Source organism: Vigna umbellata, chromosome 1 (genome assembly GCF_029865625.1).
Source record: "Vigna umbellata cultivar VRB3 chromosome 1, Vumbellata_1.0, whole genome shotgun sequence".
NCBI classification, from domain to species: domain Eukaryota; kingdom Viridiplantae; phylum Streptophyta; class Magnoliopsida; order Fabales; family Fabaceae; genus Vigna; species Vigna umbellata.
Genome location: NC_142165.1, coordinates 43,911,063 through 43,925,895, shown reverse-complemented (window position 1 = coordinate 43,925,895; position 14,833 = coordinate 43,911,063). Strand labels below are relative to the sequence as shown.

At 34.6% G+C, this 14,833-nt stretch overlaps 1 protein-coding gene across 3 annotated transcripts in view; it reads left to right on the top strand.

Moving 5' to 3' along the window:
• The first annotated feature begins 934 nt into the window (after positions 1-934).
• Positions 935-14,833, top strand: part of SMC5 (structural maintenance of chromosomes 5) — a 28,817-nt gene continuing 14,918 nt past the window's right edge. For 2 of the 3 annotated variants that reach the window (XM_047311406.2, XM_047311405.2), the window contains exons 1-10: positions 938-1,117; positions 1,432-1,609; positions 1,693-1,846; positions 2,740-2,813; positions 5,870-6,019; positions 6,113-6,217; positions 6,386-6,531; positions 9,901-10,012; positions 10,234-10,389; positions 14,650-14,771. In XM_047311406.2, the coding sequence (XP_047167362.1) occupies positions 1,077-1,117; positions 1,432-1,609; positions 1,693-1,846; positions 2,740-2,813; positions 5,870-6,019; positions 6,113-6,217; positions 6,386-6,531; positions 9,901-10,012; positions 10,234-10,389; positions 14,650-14,771 (1,238 nt within the window). In that variant the 5' untranslated portion in view covers positions 938-1,076. Of the gene's footprint in view, positions 1,118-1,431; positions 1,610-1,692; positions 1,847-2,739; positions 2,814-5,869; positions 6,020-6,112; positions 6,218-6,385; positions 6,532-9,900; positions 10,013-10,233; positions 10,390-14,649; positions 14,772-14,833 lie in introns of all 3 variants that reach the window. The other variant, XR_015783269.1, reaches the window with a different exon arrangement.

Here is a 14,833-nt window from a genome sequence, read left to right as displayed (position 1 = left end):
ACTAACCCTGGGTGGCAGTTGTTGAGGGCATCCCAGTTACTACATCACCCGGGTGCAAAAACGTCCTAGCTACACAAAATTCATACAGTTCAGACAGTCAGAGTAAAGTGGTCGTTCGTTGCATGCATTAATGTATGGTTATGGTTGGAAATGCATGATTCGTTGTTGCATGATTGACTATTGAATTATATTAGATTTATATGAAATATATGTTTTACTGAATTAATTAAATTACATAAGCTTACCTTATTTCCTGTCTTGTCTGTATTGTCCGTTCGACCGTCATTTCCTGTTGCAATGATCATCTTGTGGATGTGAGTAGAAGGGGAAGAGTGTCTATTGGAAGAGTGTCTACTGGAAGAGGCTATGGAAGAAGTGGAAGTGAAAGCTGAACCATAGAACAGTTCGGTCGTTAGAATTGGTTATATTTTGATCGGTGTAAGCTTAGTCTTGTAATCGTTCGTTCTGGACTTTTGTTTTGTAAAGTTAAAATTTTGAAGTATTGTTGTAAGGCCGTTCGACAAAAAACATACTTCTTCTCTTTCATAACTGAACTGTAATATTGTTAATTGTGAATATTCTATGGTATGATTTTATAATGTATTATTAGGATATTACATATCTTCATATAAAAAAAATAATAAGTATTTCATAAAGCATATACATTTTCATTATTTAACATACATTATAATATAAAATTAAGATAGTTATAAAATAATAAATTTTTATATTTTTAAAAACAAATAAAATAAAAAATAAAAATAATAATGTTAAATAAATGTAAAAAAATTATACGTACGAACGATCATTTCTATTGCATAAATATCCAACAGACAACAATAAGTTTAAACAAAATGAGTAATAATAATTCCTACCGTACCAAACTCAAGCCCTTTTGATTATTATTAAATATTTCTTATTACCGACATATATCTACGAAAAGCAAGTAGGCATTAATTGGCGCCAAATGTTCTTTCGTTCTCACAAATTCTCTTTGAAGTCGCAGCCCTAATCAATAACTCTCGCAATCTCAGGGATTTCGTTTCGGAGACTTTCACTTCGCAGGAGCACAACGAATGTCAGAATCTCGGGCCCCTAAGCGCCCCAAAATAACTAGGTTTGCAAACGCTGTTGCTTGTCTTTGTGTTATTGATTTGCTTTCTCGCATTTTCAGTTGTTGTAAGTTTTGTTCTTCTCTCGTGATTTATGTTTTGTTGTTGTTGGAATTATAAAGATACACAGCAAGAACTTAATCGCCACTGTGAACTTTTGATTTGCGTACTTCATTATATACTTACTCTATGGCATTGAGTAAACTAAAATCAGTTTTTTACTTTCAACTTTTGAAATAATGCGTATTCCCTCCCTCACCCTTTTGAAATAGATGAAAGGGATGTGATTATAGAGCTGATGATTGAAACGTTGTTTCAGGGGGGACGATGATTATATGCCGGGAAATATTCTTGAGATCGAGCTTTGTAATTTCATGACGTTTGACTATTTAAAATGCAAACCTGGGCCTCGACTGAATCTTGTAATTGGACCCAATGGCTCTGGTAAGAGTTCGCTTGTATGTGCTATTGCTCTTGGCCTGTGTGGAGAGCCCCAGGTTGGTTTGAGTTTTTCTGCTCTTGGCCAGATTCTTAGATTGTTATTTTTCAATTGCAATGTGTCATGATTTGTTTATTACAGTTGCTTGGGCGTGCTACAAGTATTGGGGCATATGTGAAGCGTGGAGAAGAATCTGGCTACATTAAGATCACCTTGAGAGCGGACCATAGAAATGAACACATTAGCGTTATGCGGAAAATTAGTACTAATAACAAGTCTGAATGGTTGCTCAATGGTGGGTTGAATACTCTAGACGTCTAAGTGTACTGAATGCCATTATTATTTTGACTGTAATTGTTATGTCTCTTAGTTGATTCCGCATTGAGACAGCTAAAATTGACAACAAAATTTGGTTTCTGGTTTTAATATAAAATCTCTGATGGCTGCTTAGTATTGTGTTCACTAATTTCATTTATATTTTTACCCAAAATTAATTAGCTTCCTTTTAAAACCATCTACTGAATTAATAAAACTTTCTTTTTGTATGAATGGTTCTAACACGACCTCTTGATAGATTTATATTACAAGATATGAGGTTGATTTGATTCATTTTTGGACAAGTGTAAGTTTATAGTACTTGAAAAGGATGAAATTTAATTCTGCTCTTCAAAGTAGTAATCTCTTTTTGGATCAACATCTTCTGTGTTTTTTATGAGTATAGGGTCTTGGGTATTCCCTCTATCCGACATTAGTTTTTGTTTATTTGTTATGATACATGAAGGTAATGATTTCAAATTTCTGGGGCACTGAGCAATATGTTAGTATGATTACTGGAACATCTGCATCTTTTTGGGGTGTCTTGGTCTTAAGTTTTTTATATATTTCTTACAAATCTGCCTTCTTAGGAATTAAACCTCGAAGGTTTCCCCTATATCTCCATTTATTTTCCGAGAAAATCTTTCTCTTAAATTATATACATATTCCTCTTTAATCTTCCTTCTAAACTTAAACGTTGCACTATTCTCCTATATCTGAATTTTATGTGCTGGGAATTTCTATCCATCTTGCAAGGGAAAAAATAAATTTCTCAACGAGTGGCAAATAAAATGCAGCAATTTTAATATTTAAGAGAATTTTAAAAAGTGTTTCCTTGATTAATTATGCAATCTGTCAATGTGTTAATTTCAGGAAGTGTGGTGTCTAAAAAGGATGTGGCTGAAACCATTCAAAGGTTTAACATACAAGTCAATAATTTGACCCAGGTAAGCATATGACCTGTGTTGACAACTCTATATGTACTTCTTATGAAATTTTAATTTAAAGTAAGGATTCTAGGATAATTAAGTAGTTAAGATGAAAACAAGAGTATTCAAATCTAATATGATTTTATTATCTTTATTCTATAAGATTTATGTAGTTAAGATAATGATTATTTTATTTTAGTCCAATTTGATTCTCTTTTGTCTTTTACTTATTTATATTTTGTAATTAGGATCATTAGTATTTATTCTAGCCATCTTTGCCTATAAGACACATATTTCTGACCAATCAAGCATAATAGATATCACTTTCTTCTAAATTGCATGGTATTAGAGCTTTGGTTCTGATCTTGTATTTGCTCACCATGTCTTGTCATAGTAGTCAATAGTGGTTGAAGGGATTGCAATAGCGGTTGAGTGGAGTGGAGTGGTGATGTGTTTCTGTGCAAATGTTGTTGGGTCTCAGTTTGGTGAAGTCATCGAAACAGTTGTGACCCCAACATTTCAGGGGTGACCATAATCCTGCCCTTGGAGCAATTTCCTTTCCGTAACACTGAATATAGTATCATATCCCACAAACACATGTTGAGCTTGATGTATTTTTGTAGTCAATCACAAAGAGTGGTTTGGTGAGCAGCAAGGTGCCACGGTTGCCAATATTTAACAAAGAATATTAGAATAAAGTTATTATTGAAAATACAAAGACAAAGTACAACAGAGTTTGTCATCATATATTGCTTATTTAATGAGCAAAAAAAGGCAATTGACTAAGAAGTTGCTAACAACTTGTAACTAGTTAGGTTCTAGTTACAGGGTAAAACTATCAAAGCAGTACAACTGTCAAGAGCTTAATAGAAAAGAATGGCTTTATTTACAATAGGAATAAATATTCGAATAGGTATGTTATAAATGGGGTAAGGCCCCATAGATCACTAAAAATTAGTTGAAGAGGAATGTTATAAACAGTAGTGGAAACTATGGAGGGAAGCCTTGTGTGAGCTTTGCCTTGATAGCATGAAGAACGAAAATCTGAACTACTTTTATTAATACATGAAATGATAAATTGCTGAAGAACATTTCTTTTTACATCATGACTTGGATGTGCTAATCTAGAATGCCTTGTTTAGCCAAAAGAATCAACAGTAGTGGAAGCTATATTTACGACAGGATTGATTGCATGTGAAGAGTTGGAAAGATATGATGATGGCTTGATAGTGGAGGTGGAGTGCTGCAGCAGAGAAGGGAACTTATAAAGTCCATCATCACCCAAAGTGCCAATGTTTAATGCATGCATAACTCTAGTTTTTTTTTTTCTTTTTTGACATGTGGATGGCTTGGATGGATCTTCTGAGTTGATGTACCATTTTTAGTGCATGCTTATTGTGTTTGGCATTAGGAACCAAAAATTGAAACGAATAAGTGAAGTGTTATTTAGTGAATAGGGTGAAAAGAAAAAGAAATAGGCGAGAACACTCTCTTCCAATGGTCTCCCCTGCATAATGATCTCTCCTTTCACAAAGAGTCAATATTGAATTTACAGCAACAATAAATATGAAAATTTCCTATCCATGTTCCCCTATTTATATTTTATCCCTCTAATTAACTAACCTATCAATATTCTAACAATCTTAAACTAATCTTTCGTTCTCCTTCTATTGTAACATATGGATGGGATCTGAATCCATCCTGATTTTGACATGGAATGCCTAGATTGACCCAGATTGACCTGACATGGGTATTGATATGGGTAATACCTGACTTTTTGGATCAAGGACAAGGATGAGTATATGCATATTCATGCCATTACTCCATTCCTATACTCGTCCCTGTATTAATTGTTTACTCTTTTGTATAATTTACTTGACATTTATAAAATTGTTATTAGGTACCTTATCTTAAGATTTATGCAATTATAGTTTTTTGCTTGTTATTTGGCATTAATGTGAAGAAAAGGGTATCTTTTTCAAGGTTGTCAAAATCGAGAGTTTATATACACCTGTCAAACTTTCGTAAACTCAATACGTTCATTTCACTCAAAAGCTTACCTACTATAAAAAGTAATATTAAAAATCTATTATTGACGAACATAACATAATACTCTGAATACAAACAATAATTCAATATTTTGACATCTTAATAAAGAAATGTAACAAACACAATGATAAGATGAGATAGCACATTGGTGCTAAGTATAATTTAACTACATAGATGACTAAATCATATACAAAATCATATGTTCTTAAGGTGAAAACAATTAACGCGGAGTTAATTTTTACAAATAATTTGAATCTCATAAATTGTCATCAAACAAAATTTACATTTGCTTTCAAACTTATTAACTTGTTTCATAATTCAAGAGTTTATACGAGCTTGCCATGAGTTTAAAGAGTTTTCCCAAGTGTACTTAAAAGATTTTGATTACAAGTTAATTTGTGTTTGCTATCTAGAATGGTAAACTCATAAGAGTTTAATAGTTAACTTGAGTTTGATGATAAGAATGGGACACAAATTCCATACCCATTGAGAATCGGGGATAGGAGTAAGTGTGAGATTTTTCGTTAGGGGTAGGTATAGTCAAATCCACACCCACTCCGTTGCCATCCCCTTAGGTTTTGTTGCAGTTGGGTGTTGGAGGGGTTGAGAAGGGAGGGTAAATTTTGAACTTTGAATTAGGAAAGTTTAATGATGTTTATAAAAGTAATAAAAGGTTAGGAGATTAAGTTTATTTTCATTTCTTTTATTTGAAAAGTTAAATTAGAGAATTCTTATTGAAAATGAAAATTTTCCATTTCATGGCCTTTCTCTCCAAATCCAGTTCTGAATTATTTTCACTTTCTTAATAAAGATAAAGGTTTCATCGTCCCTTTTATCCCAGTTGTCCGTGTAATTATGTGCATTTTTCATTTTATCTTCTTTCAATAGGGTACACTCCCTTGGTTGCTTTATTTATCTACTTATAATTGTTATGGTCAAATTCAAATTTAGGTTTTGACTTGTGCTAATACTCTGTTTTTCCTTTTCTCGTACCTAACTGATTGCTAATCCCCTGGCTTATGTAGTTCTTACCACAAGACAGGGTCTGTGAGTTTGCCAAGTTAACTCCTGTTCAACTTCTGGAAGAGACCGAAAAGGCTGTTGGTGATCCACAACTCCCAGAGCAACATCGAACACTAGTTGATAAAAGCCGTTCATTGAAACATATTGAGTTGGTAGGGTAACCCTTTCTTAAGAATGGTTTTGATGATCTCCAAAAATTTTGTTTCTTGTACACTTTGAGGGTCACTTCACTAATTCAATTTCAGTCTCTGGAGAGAAATGAAGGAACCTTAAAACAGTTGAAGGAACGAAATGCTGAATTAGAGACAGATGTTGAGCGTGTTCGTCAAAGAGATGAACTTCTTGCCAAGGTTTAAGGGTCCCATATGTGCCAAACATTGTGTCATTTGTTATTCTTTACTTCTGATATGCTAAGCTCATCCTTTCTTTCTTTTTTAGGTGGTTTTATGATACTCATGACATGAAACTATCCCTGATGAAGATTTTTTGAAAAATTGTGGCTATATCTTTTTATGCAGGCTGAATCAATGAAAAAGAAGTTGCCATGGCTGAAGTATGATATGAAGCAGGCAGAATACCGGGAAGTTAAGGAGCGTGAGAATGATGCAGCAAAGGCATTGGAGGAAGCTGCAAAGTTATTAAATGATCTTAAAGAACCTATCATGTATGGTGGTCTTTCTTACTTCTATACTTCCCTGTTTTAATTTCTGATCTTATTCTTAGTATTTTGAGTTGGTGGATATGAAGGTTGCTTATATTTTAGCATGGCTTGATATTGGGGCTCTTCTTCAGTTTTGATTAAACTCTTATAATGGTGGTCTTTCTTGATACACAGATGCAAAAGAGTTGGCTATTTTAAATTTATAGAAACTCCTACCATGGAAAGAAAGTATCGTGTTCTTTTTTTAGAAGCTCAAACCTTATTTCCTAAATGTGGAACTAAAATGTAGTGAATATACAATCCTGTACTTATATATCTTTTTTCACAAAATATAATATAATATTAATATAATTAGAATTCAATTGCTGCAGGTATGGGATTCGTGTGTGGGTTCTTTAGACCTTGGTCTCTCTAATTATGGTGACTAGCTTTTGTGGTGTTGTTCTCCCAAGTTTCGAATCTTATATTTATGCAAGCTCTAGTCTAGGAAAAAATGTATCTTAGATTTTTAGATACTCTAGATCTAGGATTAATCTAAAAACAAGTTCATACCTTGGTCCACTGTGTAGGACTTGAATGCAGTTGAAAGGTAATTATTGGAAGTCCCACATGGACTAGAGATAAGACCAATTTAGAGTATATAAGTGGGTGCAAACCTCACTTTACATGCCAATTTTGTGGGGTTGAGTTAGGCTTAAAGTCCACTTCTTAACAACTTTAGGGTTAGGGTTAAGGGAATGCCTTGACCCCTTGTACGCTATATATACAGTAGTAAAACTATAACAATGTAAGAAAACATTCACGATTTTACTTCATTAAAGTTCTTCAAGTTGGTATCTAAGAGCCAGAACATCTTTATTGGTTCATCTTCACTGTTTGTCATAGGTCTGCCTTTGAGGAGTGCAATCCATCCCTAGTGGTCGTCACCTCTAAATCCACCACCACACATCGTCTTCTACCAGTGTGATTCAAGAGCATGTTCTTCACACGCCACCTACCTTGTGTCAAAATCACACTGCACCCTTGTCGTTTGTCTTGCCAGAGCCTTTTGGATTTGTTTTTATCATTGTCCTTCTGTGGAGTTATGGTTTCTTATCAAGGATATCATAATCATCTTGAGCAAGATGTCTCTACTCTTCTAGATGAAGACAGACCTCAGTGGCAAAAACTATATTTTTAGTTATGTGCTGTTTTATGGCAATATGTTGAGTAAGAGGTCTTAGAAATTACGAGACCTTATAAGACATGCTTCTCTTTATGGAAAACGACACAAGACATTTTTGTTAATGACATTCAATGTCTCTTTGATGCAACTTAAAGAGTAGCCTCGGTCAAACAAATCAATGATGATATCATCTCTCATATAGGAAATGCTCGGGCTGCAGTAGAAGAGTTGAAGAGTTTTTTTGTGGCTGATTCATTAGAAGATATCAACAAAAAACTTGATAAGTTTTACATGGTTCTAATTCTGAGTCTAATTCTGAGAAGTCTACACTTGGATTTTGATCATGTACATGTCCAAGTTTTAGCTTGTGAACAAATTCCTTCAATAGACAACTTAGTTACTAGACTTCTTCGGGTGCCTACATTGCTAAAAGATGAAAATTCAACTGAGTTTTTGAAACATCAACAATGTTGGAATCACGAGGAAGAGGAGGAGGTTGAAGCAATCGAGGAGGATCTGGTGGTTGAAGTTGGTGTCCTCAATGCTCATACTGTAAGAGAATTGGAAATACACAAGAAAAATGTTATTCCTTGCATGGTTTTTCAGATAAAGCTGCACATGTGTCTAAATCTGATAATGCAAAATCTAGAATTTCTGATGAAGAGTACCAAGAGTTTTTGAGGTACAAGCAAGGTTGTCAAACTTGAGAGTTTAAGTAAACTCGATAGAGTCCAATAAACTTGACTCGTAGAATCGACTCGTAAACTTGTAGGAGTTTACTTCACATGAAAAAAAATAATTAATATAAATAACATCTTAATTCAAATAAATCCACAAAATTATATAACTTAAAAGTACTTAAAATAAATAAGTTCATACAATTATTGCACAACATAATTAGAACTATTCCTAGACATTTTGTCCTAATTATATTAGTTTTTCACTAGAAAATTAAAAAATATATTATAATTTATAAATACACAAACATTGCTTTTAAAAATTAAAAGCTACCTAACAAAATGCTGCTTGCTAAAAGGGAACATGTGTAGAGGGCTGAATAAGTTATAACTTATAAATTATAACACTAGTTTTAAAAATGTTATAATATAAAGTAAAACTTAGTGTAGAAGGAGGAATGCGTGCAGAGGGGTGAGTGCAAACAATGTGCGAGGTAAGGATGACCCAGCCAACGACAATCAAGGTGTCGGTGACGATGACCCAGGCGACAACGATCGACAACATTGACAACCATGTTGTTGACAGTGAGAACGGGAGACTACGTCAGAGAGGGTGAATCGCAAGACTGAAGCCCTAATATGATGTGAGAGGAAGGTGAGAGAGGGTGATGCATGAGAAGAAGAAGGGGCTTAAACACGGGGGAGCCCTAATCTAGTGAGTTTGTCTTCTCCATATGACTTCATTTTGATTAAAAAAATTTGTCCATCGAACTAGCTAAAACGCTTCTAAACTTGCGAGTTCATATGATTCAATCAATTTTTCAATTGAGTCTACCGATTCCACACGAAAAATGATTTTGCTTCTAAGTTGACTCAGAAGCCATGAGTGGGAACGGTAACTTGTCGGAGTTAATGAATTAACTTGCAAGTTTGATAACCATGGGTACAAATTTGAAAAATTTACGAATCTTGGCCATAGACATCCCATTAAATAGACCTAAGTAGGATGAAGCCCAGTAATACTATTGGTTTGGAGAGGCTAGGTTTTTGAAATCCTAATGATTTGTACTCTTTCTTTCTTCTATATTTTGCCTCTTTGTTTTTTTGTTCCCGTTTGGCTATTATCTTCATCAATAAATTGACTATTATTACCACAATTATTGTATAGATTTAACGGATTCTATCATTGTAATTGGTAACTCAAAAATCCTTTATTTTATGTGTGTGTGTGTGTGATTCTGAAAGTGTTTTAAGGCTGACTTTTTGTGTGATTAGATTTATTTGTCTTGTGATCATGGTACCTGCAATATTAGGCTGTGGTAGGGGATGTCCTAAGAGATCTACTGATGAACATGTCAATGTGTTGCAGCCTTACCTAGTCTTGTTTGACTAGGTGGTGTTAGTAGCCTTACTGACCATTTAATACTTGTAGTGGGTTTCTATTGATGAACATGTTAATGTGTTGCAGCCTTACCTAGTCTTCGTTGTAAAGATCTAATATAAGAAATTGTAATTTTTCATTAATTGCAGGAAACAAAAAGAAGAGAAAGCTTCATTAGATGCAAAATGCAAAAGGGTTAGTCGCATTGTAAATGAGAATGCAAAGAAGAGAATTGAGCTTATGGAGGAGGAGCACAAATTGGTAACCTTCATGTGTTGTACCTTTTATTTTATAATTTAACAATATGAAATACTCATTTATTTCTTTTCATCATGGATTTTCTTGACCTGTGGTGTTTTAAGGAACTGTGACAAATGAAAGACTTGCTAATTGTTTTGGTTCTATGCTTGTGGATTTATCCTGTACCCTGTTGGATAAGTTAGAGTTGTGTGTGATTTTAGTTCATTGTTATTACTTTGTAGGATGTGGAATTACAAGGAAAATACAAAGAAATGGAAGAATTGAGGAGACAAGAAGAAACACGACAACAAAAACTTGTAAAAGCAAGGGAGGAACTTGCTATAGCTGAACATGAACTTGAGAACTTACCCTCTTATGTACCTCCCAAGGATGAGCTTGTAAGTATTCATATGTCCTTAATTTTATTATTCACATGATTGTGTAATAGTTTTAAAATTGCATCATCACTAGAAATACTATGCTAAAGTCATCAAGTGCCTTATGTGTTTCAAGATGAAGGCCAGCGTGACCACAGTTTAATATTTTATTTTTGTATCTCAACAATGTTGACATCCACCTTGACTCATTGTGCTGTGACAATGCATTGCTAGTTTTAATTGGTCTTAGAAAGGGGACTCTAAGCTTAAATTAATCCTATAAATCCAACTTGTAAGGTGAACATGCATCATTTGCTTATGTCCCTAAACGATGTGGAATCTTTGACACATCCCTTTATGTCGAGGTCTAAACATTCTCAAGCTTGAGATTAGATATTTGTAGGTAATTCGATACCTACCCAGAATGAATTGTATTATAGGCCCAACAAACCTTACTTGATTGGATAAGCTCTGATGGTATCTTAAAAAGTGAACTTGAAGTCTAACTCAATTCTATAAGAGTCTGTTCTTTTGAGTGGATTTGAGAGAGTGGATTTGAGGGGATTTTAGAGGATTTGAAGATAATTTTTTTTGTCGTTTATTTGAGTGAATTTGGAGGTAAATGAAAGTGAATTTGAAAATAATTTTTTTTAATTGGTCACGTCAATACAATTCTATACTAATTCTCACAAATTTTATTTCCAAATTCACTCTCATTTACCTCCAAATTCACTCAAATAAACGATAAAAAAAATTATCTTCAAATCCTCTCAAATCCCCTCAAATCCACTCCCTCAAATCCACTCAAAAGAACAAGGCCTAAAATCGGCTTGTAAACATCCTTTTATATAATGTAATTTTGTTATATTTCTTGCTGATCTGGGATTTCCAACCATTGGTGTGGTGTAAAATAACAGGGTTGTTTTATCGATGTGATGATAGTAGTTTACTACATGCATATGTTGGTGGTTCTACTTGGTATCATTGATAGTTACACATGGCAAAACCATAGTGACATCCATGTACATCAATCATATATAGCTTGTGAAAGACTCAATTTGTATCAAGGAAAATAGGAATAATGAAATGGGCAAGATTGATCCTAGAACTATTATTTTAGATCAAAGTTCATGGCATCCAAGAATTCCAATGGAATTATGCCGTTTTCGTAACTCCTTAACCTAACTATTTGTGGAACCCTCTATTTATAATATAGTAACTATTAGACACCTATGATGCCATTCCATATACATTAACCTTATCCTGAATGGAAAAAAAAAATTTTATCTAAAACTTCCTAGGAGTTGAAACAACTAGTTAGGTTTGCCCACTTGACTGGCACTCCAATATCAACAGAGTTAGTGTCAAAATGGGATTTGTGGCCACTAAAGCAATAGCTCTAATTTAATACACTGCAGCCATGGAAGGAAGTTGTGGTGCTACGGGGTTAAGGGCCGCAACAGCTTGTTGCGATGCGCTACAATGATTCTATTCTATGGTGCCTCTATCATGTGCAATTGATAATACGCTAAATAGCAAAGATGTCTTCCAATTTAGGTTGCAATTCCCAATCAATGAAGGAGGTTTCTAGGATATAAGGAAAGGTGAGAAGCTCCATCTGTAACTACTTGGATAACGTGCTCCTCTCCAATCTCATCCACCATGCTGTCCAACAACTCAAACATTTTTTTCCCATCTTTAATCACATTACTAGTATCAATATATTAAAAAAAAAAACAGTCCCACTTGGACTGTTAACAAGAAAATTAGTGATTGATCTTCCTTTCCCATCCGTCCAACCATCACACATCAATTGCATCCCCGTTTTTCCCAATCAGTCTTATACTTTTGTAGACATTATTCAACATTATCCACAACTTTTTTCATATAGGAAACCTTACCTCATGATAAGAAGGGGGCTTCAAACCTTTGCCATACTCTCCAAAAACCTTCAATATTTGGATAAAAAGAGGACTCCTTACAAGATTAAATGGCAATGCATTACCATAAATGCAGTTGCAAACTTCTTTAATTACATCTTCTCTATTCTTATAAGATGCATTGATAGTCATTTGTTGAAGATCATTCTTTCCTTTTGTCACTTTTTTCTTTACCTCTGAGCATCTTCACAAATATTTTCTTCACTTCATCTGGGACATTATGTTAGGTTACTTTATGCGAGTAACCTAAATCGATGCTCTCTTCTCACTCAAATACTCAAACAACACAAATGAAAGTATGTATGTATTATTGATTCTGTAAAGTGAAAGAAAATGCAAGTATAATCTTCCTCAAAGAGGCCTATCCTCCTCCACTGGCAAATATGGCCAGTCTATACCCAAAATGAAATTCTATGATATCCCTCTTCCCCTATTCTAGAATTATTTATACTCTCTCTACGAACAACTAACAAACTTCCCCGCTATTGAGCCGTTCAGTTGTTAGCTCCCTCCTCAATGCAAGACCGTTCGGTGTTAACGCATTACCGTTCGGATATTACTTCAGCATTTCCACTCGGCCTTCAACATTAGCGTTCGACTCTCCTCTTCTATTCCTCCTTTCATATCCACCGTGCGGTATCAATATATATACCGTTCGGCCCTCCTCTTTTATTCCTCCTTTCATATCCACTGTTCGGTATCAATGTATATGCCGTTCGGTCCTCCTCTTCTATTTCTCCTTTCATATCCACCGATCGGTATCAATGTATATACCGTTCGGTCCTTACTCCTCCTCTTATATACTTTTAGCTTCCTAACACATTACATCTGGGAATCACATTTTTCTTTGTTCCAGCAAGATGTTGTTTCACCTTGCTATGCCACCCCAACAAGTATGAAAACAAAATTTGCATTTTACTTGTAGTCTATTTGGTGGAACACTTTCACAATAATTCCAAGTAATACCAACCTCTTGTTTTAAGTTTGATTTACTTATATCTGCAGCAAATGCTTAACCAGCACAAAAACAAAAGCATGACAAACCTCCCTGCACAGTATAGAGAACATTGGACCACTGTGTGAACACCATGCGACCACCGCATGACCACAACAATGCAAGTGCAAGTTGCTAGAACACAATAAAGAGATGAACAGGCTTGCGCGTGAGATGAAATGAAATAATGAGAGGAGAGACAAGAGAGGAGATGACAATGCCAAAGGAGAGAGACTAACCTTGATCAGCATGCGAAAATATAAAGGGGGAAAAAGTTAGGGTTTCAAATTGGTTGGTCGTCCCAACCCGGTTTAGAAACCCGTCTCGACTTTTATTGCGATTCAAACTTGTATTGTGTGATTCGAACACAATTCAGGAGAAAAAACGATACATCATATGATTCGTATTGCGAAGCAGTTGAATCATATCGTATCGTACGATTCATATCGTAAATCGTACAATACCTACTACTCTGGTTGTAATGCTTCAACTTAATTTTGTGAGCCAAAAGATTTGCACCTACTATTGGAATTTTGAGAAGAAAATCTTTTTTCTAATTAGGGTTACAACAAATTTATAATCATGGTGGAAAATGACTTTACTAGTAGTTCTTTTTCATTTGTCAAGAATTCAGCCATGATTTTACTGACAAGAGTTATACTGTTCTGTACCATGCACAATTATTTGGCGCAAGCATGCATAGCAAGCATGCATATGTGCATGAACTCTTTGCAATGCTCCTCCCAAATCACTATCAATGATTTGTAAGAAATATGCCAAGACAGGAGGACAGTCTCCCAAACTAGATATGCAGGATTAGCAAATCCAGTGTTTCAATCTTCTTCTGAGATGTAGTGCTATTGAATGTGGTGATTATGGAGATATTAATGAGGCTGATTACCTTTAATTACTTGTTTAATTTAGTAAGAAAAGGTCTGGTGGAGGTAGGGACGCCAATAGGTCAGCACAAGCTCACATGCTGAATAGAAACTCATCCAGTCCTTGCACAAGGCACCTTTTTAAAACTGTCTGGATTTTTAGTATCCACGGATATTTTCTAAAATATGACAAATGACAAAATAAAAAGTAAACATCAATGACATCTCCACCTTCGTAATCATTAACAATTGGAGGAACCTGCTAATCATGATTAGGCGCACCACCATTAGAACCTTCTCCCGCTTTAATTAAGATGTATTTCATTGGGAGAATCCACATTTGTAGACATGTTCTGTTGCATTTGACGGAATATTTTCTAAGAACTTTATCTTATGTTACACCACAAAAAAAATTGTGTTTTTGTTTGGTACTTGCTCTCTTATGGAAAAGTGATTTTTTCCCCTCCAGCAAAGACTAAAAGCCGAAATCGGTGAATTGGATTATGCTGCTAATCAAGTGAGGCAGAATAAGTCACAAGCAGAGAATGAAATAAAGCGCAAGAAGTCATTCATGATGCAGAACAAAGAGAGGTAGAAGTTATGTTAAAAGTAAAGTGCAATTTTGTGTTTGATACTGATGCAAGTTCATATAT